Source organism: Lissotriton vulgaris, chromosome 10 (genome assembly GCF_964263255.1).
Source record: "Lissotriton vulgaris chromosome 10, aLisVul1.2, whole genome shotgun sequence".
Taxonomy (NCBI): Eukaryota; Metazoa; Chordata; class Amphibia; order Caudata; family Salamandridae; genus Lissotriton; species Lissotriton vulgaris.
Window position 1 is genome coordinate 733006895 of NC_141698.1, and position 11674 is coordinate 733018568.

Here is an 11674-nt window from a genome sequence, read left to right on the forward strand (position 1 = left end):
ACAAGCACGAGGGTAGACGGGGGTTAGCAAGTAGAGTGATTCTGTCTTACTCCAGCAGAAGTCACGTAAAAAAAACACAGATTGTGCACTTAGATGCATTGACCCCGAACCGCGCGTGACAAGGGGATGTTTTAAGGTGTGAGTACACCACGGTTCTGCAACACCAAATATGGAGAGTAGCTAGCCGAACATTGCCCATAGCACCTTAAAACCTTTCACGTAATCATTCTTTTTTATAGAGCAGTGCAACCTGCAGATGGAACTCTCCCCACCGGTTGGGCGTTTTAAAGAAGGTTTAACTTATTTTCCAAAAGCCCTTTTTTTTCATGTCCCAATAGCTGTTCTGTGTGATGTCTGCCTTCTTTCGGGATTTTCTCTTAAACTTCCTCCCGTTTACCCTTTTGCTCTGAGGCCTCGGCCTGCTTCTCTTCTCCATCCCCCACCTCTCGTGTATAATGGTGTAGTCTTGTCTCGATCCCATTAGGTCTTCTATCCCCTTTCATCTAACAGTTGTTTTTAAACATATTTCTATCTGCAACCGGTACCGGATAACAGACTTCAGTTTCACAGGAGTCAGGAGAGGCGAGCAGCCTTTGTCTTCAGCCACACCCCGAGAGAAGGAACAGGGAAGGGCAGGCTCTGGTCATAGCCAGAGCACGGGGCTTTTTATCTTTCATAACAAATACTTTCTTTCAAAAGGGAGCAAAACAATAATCAACAGACCTTTAACAATGCCAAAAATCAGCCGCCAGATAAAAGTCATTGGGCGTACTATAATCCGGTTATGCTTAATCAGAACAATGTATTTGTTTGATGACAAGAACCCCAATGTCCTTTTACCCCCTAGCCTCCCCCACCACCCACCCTAAAAGACTTTGATGGGGCAACATCTAGTTGGTAACGATTTAAAACCCCAATGGCTAATTGAGAGCCTTTCTCTAGCTTGGCCTTTCTGAGTGCAGCCCTATACATTAGATCTACCGTCACAGAAACGCTTTGTGACACTGTCGCTAACTTTATTTGTGGCGCTTAATAGCCTCAGGGCTTTAGCGCGGTCACCGGCACAAGCTCAAATGTATGTCAGTGTAGGTGCTGTCATGGCCAGGTTTGAGTAACAATCTTCTCAAGGTTCAAACTGATCCACGTTTTAGCTGCTGGAATAGAAAATTGTTCTCCTTTCAAATACAGGGGGAGCTGGAAGCAACTCACCAGCGCTCCTAAGGGACAATGCTGGCCTACATGGTGGGAAGCATACCCGGAGACCGTCGCCACCCACCTCATGGATGGTGTGTGGGTCTTCGGGTGTGTTTCAGCTCATGATGCAGTTGTACCTTCTTAATGTACATCTTACAATTACAGTGCCTTTGAACTGGAGCTGGAGAAAAGATAACCTTACAAGACACCGTTCCACCGGCCATCAGATGTGCCTGACCTCCAAGTAACTCTGAATGTGCTACATTGCTGTGCTTACACTGGAAAATCCCAAACCGACAACTATCACACAGCCTCGCTCTGGCAAACCCATAGTAAAAAATGCCCAGAGCTACCTAAAACAGTCTCCAGGGGACAAAATCAATTTACGAATAACCAAGGGCAATGTCAATCCTCCCTTCAAACTTGTGACTTGAATGGATTCTACATTGAGCAATCTTGGATTTTTTGCGCATACATAGCATGGAGTACAGTTAGAGGTAGAAATAAATAAAATGAGTGTAAAATGCTGTGCATCTAAACTTGGGTAAAGGCACATTTCTCAGAAACATCTAATATTGGTCGGCTCGAAATGGGGATTGGCCAAGTGTGTGATTATTTAAAAAAAAAATGCAAATCCACTGTATAAATGGCAGTTATGGAAAAGACGGTAACATAAAAAATACATAAAAATAAATGTTTCAGACAAAGGCATATGCCTAATAGCAATGGCATGCCAAACCGAAAGGAAGACCAAACTGCACCATTTGACTTCAGACAAAATATATATATATTTTAGAAAATCTTTACAACAGGAAACTTAACATACACTAGGAGATCGCTACTGCTTCCACTTGCTCCTGATAGCTCATATAACCCTGGTGACAGTGTACAACTTTCACTTCTTGAGTTCGTAAAATGAAAGCACATAATACAGTTTTTTTCTGTGCAAAAGACGTCAACTTCTGGTATCCTTCAGAAGAAATATCCAAGATTGGCTTCGAGAGGTCCTTTCCCTCCCAAATTATGGATGGCAAAAGATGTACTCTTCTTTCGCTGATAAAGTGCTCCTGTCCAGCAGAACCCTAAGAAGGCCTCAGTGTTTTAACCATGTTTATCTTGGGTTTTTTTATTTTAAAATGGTCACACAAATTCCAGCTTTCCGTGGCCAGTGTACATTCCCCAGTGGACAAGTGAGAGGATTTTGTCGCTGCCCAAGTCTGTGTGCCTCATTTTGTCACAAGTCATGCAGCAGTTTTCGTGACCGGTGACCGGTACCATGCACTCCATGTCCAGTTTGGCCATCTGCCCCTTTTTTGTATGCTGCCCATGGAAGCTGTAGTGCAGGCGGGACAGCATCTGCTGCCGCTGGTCCTGGAGTCTTTTGTTCTCGCTGCGGAGCATGCGCAGTGCCAACATGATGAGGAGCACCAGTATCAGACCGCCCGCGATGGGGACTGCGATCACAGCCGCCCGGAACCACAGTTCTTTCGAAGAGTTTAACTCCTGCACCTTGGAGATGAGATGCCTGCTGCTGTCATGCTGGTATCTGCCACCCTGACCTGTGCAAGACAGAAGAAAACTGCATATTAGTATTTATGACATTTACTGTTAAAAATAAAAGAACTTGAACAAATATGGGCTACCAAAAGACAAGGATGTGTGGAGATGTCACTATATTGGGTTTGACCAGACAACCCAGCCATTTATCTTCTATGTAAATTTATTTCACAACTCCATGGACCAACCAGTAGCTATACTGGCCCTAGACCAGAACATAACCACAGCTACTTCCCAAGGATCTTGAAGGCCTACTTTTGAAGATACTCCCAGACCTGATCTACCTCTTCTCCCTCCACCGCAGTCTACTCCCACTTTTTAAGACAGATTTACACATCTAGAACTACTCAAGTGTTGAGTCCCATTTCCTGTATTTTGCTTCTTTCCTCCACCCCGCTTTTATTGGGTTTTTACGTTTTTTCTACCTCTTCTGTGGGCTACAATGTTGTAATTTTCCTCCCCTAGCTCCTTGGCATCTGCTATGTGTTGTTTTTTTATTACCTTTTAGTATTGCACCTTATCTTACCAAATATTTATATTTATAATTATTATCTTGCAAATGTAAAGCATCCGTGCGTGTGCATTTTGCCTTGTGTCGTTGCCCACTCCTCTTCAATTATCACCAAAAACATTAGTTAGAGACGAGAACTCCATTTGTCCAGAACCCACAAAAGTAAAATGTCCTAATCCCTCCAATATTTACTTCAAACAGTTCTTGGCTTCTCAAGTGATTAGCACCACAATTCTACAGGACAAAACACCTCTCAGATAATAATCCTGAATGAGTTAATGAGGCATTCTTGTAGTGCCACACGCACAATATCCCAGGAGAGTGTTATCTTGGAATAGAGGAGAATATTGTGGCATGCTATTATGGTGGGAGAAGATATCGAAGGCAAGTGCCTAGAGGGAGAGCCTAGATTTAACATTCTTAACTCCACATCCATGTATTAGAACACAGGTAAAAGGTTTGGCCTGTGGTGCAATAGCGGGCTGCACTGCTTCCCGGAGGGTGGTGGTCCAGAGGGTGAGGGTAAGGGGTCTCTGTGGGTTGGTGACAGTAAGGTGGGTGGAAGGGCGGTGAGGCATACACATCCAGTGAATTGCCCACAATGAAACCAGGAAACAGGAGATTCATTCTGGCGTTTCCACTTTACCAAATTGTGTAATACTAGGCAATTGTTTTACTCCTTTTTCTTCCTTATCACATACATGTAATAAGGAGGACTCTGAAATACAGGATGCACACTGCACAAAACGTTTGCATGTGTTCGATTTAATAAAGTATAGTGTTGCTTATGTATAACAGGGCCACCGGCCACCCAAAGAGTGCACATAACTGATTTGCCTTAGTTCATTGTTGCCATTGCTTTAGGGTGGGGGAAAGAATGAATGCTACTAAATAAATACGTCTGAAAACTATCACTAAAAAAAAAAAAGACTTCAGTGCACTGATGCAACCCGATTCACTACGGTGAAACAGTTCTGCGTGTTAATGAAATAAACGTTTATATTTTCGAAAGACGTGTATCATATGTTTACACTTTTGCTGCCAGAAGTCTTTAAACATGTAGGTTCCTAAAGATGAGCAGTACATGCAGGCCACCTTAGTTACATCCCATGTTTACCCTCAATTAACCTTTAAATATAAGCGTGTCCATTTATTTAATATTTTGTAATGTTAGTCCTGCGTAGAGGAGACAGCAGCTCAGGGCTGCTTTTGACCAGGGGGGTCTGCGTGTTAAGGTCAGGAGGGCTGCACTTTACCAAGTAACAATGCACGTTTATTTCCCAGAAACCAATGCTGCATCCAGGCAAAGGGTACAGGCCAGACAAGTCTCTAATGCTGCTGCAGACACATAAAAGCCGCTCAATAGAAATACATCTTTTCATTCCACCCAGGCCTTTCCCTCTGGTGTCTAATTACATTCACAAGGCAATCGATGGCAGACATGGCGGGCCCGGGCCACGGAGCGGCCGAGGGGGGGCGTCTTACCTGAGCTCTCGCCCCTGGGATGTGAGAGGACGTCCTGCAGCCCCCGGTAATTGCACATGTCCTCGTGGCAGCACTCCAGCGTGGGCACGGCGCTGCCCGTGTGGTTGTGGGCCTTCCTGGCCCGGCAGAGGTCGGCCGTGTTGGCCACGGAGTCCAGGCAGCCGTGGATGAGCGGGGAGGTGGGGGTCTGCGGGTCCAGCTGCCGCGTGAAGCAGGCGTTGAGTTCAGACTTGCACATGTAGCCCGTCGCCACACAGTGCGCGGCGTCGCAGTAGCACCGAATTTCACCTGGAGGGAAAAAATAGAAAATATACGGTTCAAGATGTTGCATTTTTAGACGCAGAAAAAAAGCGCTTTAGTGCTGAAATAAAAAGATTGATTAGGTACAAGCACACGCTATCAGACACAGCACACTGAACAAACTATTGAGGTTATAACTAAAAACTTTTGCGAGAATAGGTGTGTGTAGACCTATTGCAATAAATAGATGTGGCAAACGACAGATAGTTTAGCTCAACAGGATGGAAGGAAGATTAACAAAAATCGAGTGTTTGCCAAATACAATAGCGACATGGGGATGCTTATTAGAATGGGGAATAACTGATATGCCGGAAGGGGTTGGGTCGATTCAATCACATATAGGTCCTGTCCCCAAAGGCCTATGGAAGGGCTGTCTATTGGGAAGTCTCCTTATGGGTCTATACATGAACTGCTCTCGTACCCTATCACTGACAGACAAGCCTGGCGTCCGTTAGTCTTACAGGAACCAGCATGTGCCTCAAAACTCACAACCGACACTCCTACCTCAGCTAGGACTCACAAACCAACAAAATCCACACAGAATAAAGTCACCCCTCAATTAATTGAAAGCAAACATGCAGTACCGTCGACTGTGCAGACAGCCAGGGATGCAGGGTTCAGGATACTTTACAACGAGGTAGTAAACCGGGCAAATAAATGCACAGGAGGGAACGCAAAGCCCGGGAGGCCTTCCAAAAGGCTAATGCGGTATGAGGAAACGGCACTCATTAGGGATTTTTTGTTAGGCTGCCTTAATCGGAACCACTGGGTCGTAAACTACTTGGCACTTTAATGCCAGCAGCTCGGTTTAAGCGCGTCAAGTAGCACCTCGTAAAAAGGTACTCGTCGGGGTTCAGGCCAGAGACATGCGCAGCAGCTACGCCTCGCTTTACTTTGTGAAATTGGGCAACTAGCCGCGATATCTGAAGAGAAGGGGGTCGGCGGCTCTCCCGAGAGGGCCCTTCGTGCAGCGCGACCTTTAGTCAGCACAATAAAACAGGCGGCGCAGTTTACAACGAGCGGGTATCCGTGCCAAAGTCAATTCCATCAACCCAAATGGAGGGTTGTAAAAAACAAGTAGTCTCAGAGACTCCAGTCTCCTTTCGCGTGACGCAGAATGTGGTCAAAGGGCTGACGAAATGTTCCCTCGAAAACAATTTAGCTTGATGTAACCAAGTAAACTTTGTGGGGTGCATGGGCGTATGATAGATCATCTCCCCCAAATATGGATCTAAAATGTCCTTTGGTGGCTCGAAGCCTGCTGTAAGTTCCACATTGTCACCATTCGGGGTGTGATCAAATAAGTGTGGGCCAGAAGCACCCGCTATTAATCGGCGTGGCAAATTTATGCAAGAATAACGGGTCAGAAAATGAAAATAAAAGAAGCAAAGAGTAGCATCAACTTGGTAGAAATGCGAACAGAACATTTTTGTTTTAACTGAAAACAGTTCGTGGTTGCTTTCCCAATGATCTCCCCATGAGAACTTTCATCCTACATGACAGCACCACCATAGTATTTGTAATGTGCGTAGATTTGAAGAGTTGAAGAACCAACAATATAGCACTAATAAAGCATGTTGTCCACACAGTACTGTGCCACATAAGGACCTAAAGGGGCCATACAGAGAACGACGTCACCAAAGGCCTCAAAACCACAGCTGATATCAAACAAAGTTTACAGAATGACCCTTGTCGGTGACTCTCAAAGATGCAGGACTGGAACAATAGAACGTTTACCCTACACTGCTAGACCCTTTACAGTGGCCCGCGCCACCTTTGATTGGAATCACTCTGGCCTTCTGGGAGTGGAAACGCATGATGGATAGGAGGTGAGAGCTCGCACTTCCTGCCAAAGCAGTAGCGGGCAGGAAATGTGCAACTTTGTTTAAAAGGAACAGGGAGTCACGGTGCTTAATTCTCGACAACCTGAAACACCCACTAAAACGCTCGTTACCGCCACCTCTGGAAAAATGAGTCTGCGTCCTTGCTCGTGTGGCGTTACCTGTGCTCGCGAAGAACATACATATCTCACAAACAAAAATGCTAAAAATTGTTCGTGCCGGACGCGCGTCATTTCCCACCCGACAGTGCCAGTCTTTAACGAGGATGTTTGGGTACCATCGGACCAGCACCTGGCCTTTCTATTTCCGGTCTGAAAAACTGGCATCTGCTCTCAGCTCACGTGCTTGGTTGGCTGCAGCTTTGTTTACACACGCCCTGGTGAGTGAGTCTGGCGTCTCACTGCCCTTCCTCTTAAGAGTTTCATTTTATGCTGCCTCTGCTCACTGATGTCTATCCCGGGCCGCCTGGCGCTTACCGTGTGCAGCCACTCGTGCCAGACGGATGACCCGCCCCCGGCGTCTGAACATCACATTCCCAAGACGAGGCTTCAACGGAGAGCTGTACAGGGGCGAAAATCCCCACTGTGAGCTGGGTTTTGTGGCACACATTCACAACACCGAGTGCCATGCTGTCACGGGGTAACACCGAGTGCCATGATGTCACGGGGTACCCTGCCGGGGGCTGACAGAATATGAGGTGTATAGTTGGATGTATAGGAGGTCAGGAAGGAGATTCATGGGGCATCTTGAACTGGTTACTGTGGTCCTGCGATCTTCACATGTGATGTGGTGGTATGAGGTGGAGGGACACACAATTAGATGCTATATCAGTCAGTCAATCTATTTTAAATTGGAAAAACATTCAGTGGCTCTTAATCACATTCGTTCCGGTTAGTAGCGAGTTTGTACCATGATAAGTGCATTTTCTGTTTTGATCTTAAGCGAAAACCTGGTTTTCCTATACATTGGCAGTATGTTGGGTAGGTCTTACCGAGGGTGATAGCACACATCAACTGTCCAAATATCCAGACAATAAATCGTACCCGGAAGAAACCAACTGTAACAGGCCAGTTAGAATTTCGGCCAGGTGTCATCAAAAGGCTTACAGGGTTCTAAATCTCACTTCCTAGACTAGGATTTCTGCGAACAAGATCTGAAACGTAGCATGCGCCCCCTTAAAAAATCAAACCATTGTCCAGAAGGACCATAACTGTGCCATTAGGCTCTCGAGGGTGCCAGCCTCTGGACTTACCAGCCCCCGCTGCAGGCCCTCATCTCCACATGCCTGCGGAGGATGGAAGTGTAGTGAAGGGTGTGTCGTGACTAACATGCAAGCATGTGTTTGCCATGTCTCAGGACAAAACCCCCTAGGCGTAAATCCTCAAGCCTAGGGCCAAACGTGTAAATCCCTAGCTACTTATTAGCAAACTCTGCGCTCAACAAAATAAAATCGAAAAAGGTACAAGAATACACGAAAAACGGCCCAATTCTGCATGCTGTGGTACGCTTTGGAAGCACTACAAAATCTGCATAATGTTCACTGGTTTTACATTTTTTAACCTGGATGGGTGCAGTCTATGAAACTGGTGTCACTCACCATTTAAGAAACATTTACCCTCCCAACAGAAGAGATTTGCATGGGTGTAACAAAGGTGCATTTTTATTTAAACTATTTCCATTGTACCCACTGCAGCGGGCCGTCGGGGGGTTTTGTGGTGTTTTCAGCCGCGGAACAATGCCCCCGCTGTTCCCCTTTCTGGTTACTGTACTTAGCCATTAAAGAAAAATGTCTGCTCGTAGTCACGAAGGCTGCAGGAGAGACTGCAGGCTGCTCTTAAAAGCTTTTGAAGTCGACAGCAGCCAGAAGTATGTGATCCCCTAATTATCTCATTATCAGGCGCATAGTTTCAGTATCTGGAGCGCCGCATCAGTCTGGGTCCCTCCCTGCTGCCTCTCCCAGCCCAGCCTTTTCAGAGGCGCTTCCCTCCCCGGGCAGCCCTAATTACAGCCTACCCGAGCAGAGAGGGAGTGGGGCAGGCCGGGCCTGGCGTCTTCACACTCCTCTCAGCCTGCACAAGACTACTCGAATGAAGCATGTATACAACTCTCCTGCATGCACGTGACTACGGTAAAAGGTGCATTTCAGGCGACTTCTTGTTCATCATGCGTACAAAAAGTGTGCAGCCGTGTGTACTCTGGTGAGCTGGAAGAACACTACACATGTAAAAAATTCTGATGGGCTACACATTTAAACATAATGCATGGCCAATTTCTGCAGGCACGCTCGCTCAATTTCCTAGTTAGGGTGGGGGGGGGGGGGTAGATACATATGTGGCTGCTCGCCAATCTTACAGCGTTTGTGGCTCAAAGTGAGATTAGGTGAGATGTACGTGAACTCACCCAAGTAGCATGGGCAAGGCTTGTACCAATGTACGCGTGTGTGAGTTGTGCATGTTACAGTTCCTCGATGCTGGGCTCCCTAAATGGGTTGCTGAACAGTGTGTGTTAACACGCTGGTAGATGACGGGAGATTACCAGTCCAGCTCTTCAGTTCACGGGGCTGGCCCTCTGCGGTGGCCCAGGGCTGCGAGTCTTGAGAAGTTCATTAGAGACAGGCTAACAATAACATTTTGACAAGCGCGTGCCCTGGGGTCTGCTCGGGAAGGGTTCGCATGTAAACGTGGGAGATGGGCGCAGTTGCAACAAAGGTACAGCATTACAACTAGCGAGGTGGGAAGCGTTCTAAAGGGCACAGTGACTACGGGACTGCACTTTTCGGGCAAGGTGAACTGGAAAGAAGTGTATTCTATGGGAAACTCGTCACGTCTTAAAAATAAAATAAAACTAAACCTAAAGAATATGGAAATTAAATCTACACCCACCCAGATCGAATCTGAAAGTACGTTAGTCTCAATGAGCAGAAGGAGGGGTCCCAGGTCAGCGCACACTTCTGCCCCCGTGCTTACCTCTTGTAACTACCGCTGCCATCGCACACAGCTCCAGCCTCAGCCACAAAGAGAGCAGGCTGGCACGGCGCCGATCCATCGGGGGCGGAACTCTGCTCCGGTTTCTTTCCTCAGGGCAGCACCGACCCGCGGGGAACTGGCCGCCCGGCCCGCTCCCGAGGGCGGGGAGAGATGCGCAGCTCAGTGCCCGCCTGCCCGCTCAGTCTGCGGCATGGGGAGAACCCTCCAACTCCGGGACGCCACACGGATCCGCGGTGCCACACTGTGCTGTCTTGTCTGCAGCCACACAATACTCAAGTCCTCATAGCAGTCCACTAGTCCTCAGGAGACGGTGCCCATCCAGGTGCAGCCTCGGAGTGCTCTGCCTGCTGCCGCCGCGCGCCGTGCCAACCCTGCATATTCACAGGTCCTCCCCTGCAGCCACGCGCCCGCCTACCGCGCGCAGTCATTGGCCCTCTTCGAGCTTCGGGCACGCCCACACGTACACGGCTCGCAGGTCTGGGCACCCGCCCGTCATTCATAAAGGGGAGGTACAATGGGAGTGTCCAAAAGAGATGCTGTGTGACGTAGACTGACGCCCCGCTCTGTGGAAGCCGGGGGCGTCTGGCGAACAGTAGAAGCATCTCAGCGTGATGAAACACCGCCCTCTATGGGAGCAAAAGAATACATGCGACTGTGTGCTACTCTGTAGAACATATGCCCCAAATAATTCCCCACAACTATCAATGAGAGAAAAAAAAGATTATTTATAAAGCATACAGTTGCTGGCTGCCTATTCTGGGTTTGGTCCTATATAAAACTGTTTAACCAAACCTAAGACGTGCTTTGAGCTTAAAATGCCCTTTACATTGTAAAACTTCTTCCATGTGAGAAATTAGTAAAGGTTGGCGAGCCAACAAATTAGTAGGGAGAGCAGAGCCAAGCGCTTGGCGCTGAACTCAGAGCCCATGCACGAGCCCTGAATACACGTGTTATGAAAATCATACCACAAACACATGTAAAATACGATAGTCTGTTCAAAGTTCATAAAAGGCTATTTCTTAACATGTGCACTCTTCGACATTAATGGGGCTCATTATAGCATTGCACTCAGACGTACTGATAAAAGGTACAACTGGTATTCTGAACTCACATATTCGAAAGTGCTTATAATACGATAATGAAGAAAAAAGAGTTTTGATTAAATACAATATTTACCTACATCATACAATTTAAGCAGGGAAGCCACAATTTACTTAGGTTTTCTGGTTTCATTCTTTACAAATCACTAAATAAATTGGTATCTATTTGTCTGTCCTTATGTTAAGGCATTGTTTTTACCTCTTAGTGCATACTTCTGTAGTTTTTAATATATACAGCAAACTTAACCCAAAGCTATTGGAGCGCTTTACAAGCACACCCGTTACCTTACAAAAAGTCACATGCATTGTTTATAGGCATGGGGAGAGTAAGCAATGTTCCCTGAATCACAGGATGATACGTTGACGCTGAGACTCGAACCTGGTTCCAGAGTTCCAAAGTCTGCAGATCTGGCCATAACATCAAATCCTGGTAGAGGGAGAGAGGCAGAACCCTCATGAAAGCTCAGCTCCTTATGGGCCTGAGGCTCTAACAGGACTTTGAGCTGAGCCAGGCATCAGGCTTGGATTGGCTAGAGCTTTCAGAGCCTCGCCCACCTCTAGAGATTAGCATATGTTTTTTTTGCACTTTATTCCTGCAAGTACAGTACAATATAAGAGACACACAGGCCCTTCTGCATTACCATATAGTAACTATGAGGGACTGAGCATGCTATATTTTATCACCATTCTTTCCTTACG

The 11674-nt window shown here is 46.8% G+C and overlaps 1 protein-coding gene across 1 annotated transcript; it reads right to left on the bottom strand.

The window, feature by feature from the left end:
* Positions 1–1963: 1963 nt before the first annotated feature.
* On the bottom strand, positions 1964–10240 carry BAMBI (BMP and activin membrane bound inhibitor). Its single transcript, XM_086941591.1, has 3 exons — positions 9855–10240; positions 4748–5035; positions 1964–2753 (listed from the first exon to the last, which is right to left on the bottom strand). Exons 1-3 carry the CDS (start codon positions 9931–9933, stop codon positions 2335–2337), a joined length of 786 nt encoding a protein of 261 aa, XP_086797717.1. The 5' UTR covers positions 9934–10240; the 3' UTR covers positions 1964–2334.
* Between the last annotated feature and the right edge of the window lie 1434 nt (positions 10241–11674).

Bases quoted from the DNA above. Each gene is read 5' to 3' on its own strand.
- BAMBI (XM_086941591.1), bottom strand. From the start codon at position 9,933: ATGGATCGGCGCCGTGCCAGCCTGCTCTCTTTGTGGCTGAGGCTGGAG. The intron at 5,036-9,854 runs GTAAGCACGGGG...TTTTCCCTCCAG, and splicing joins GGCAGCGGTAGTTACAAGAG to GTGAAATTCGGTGCTACTGC. The intron at 2,754-4,747 runs GTAAGACGCCCC...TGTCTTGCACAG, and splicing joins TCCCAGGGGCGAGAGCTCAG to GTCAGGGTGGCAGATACCAG.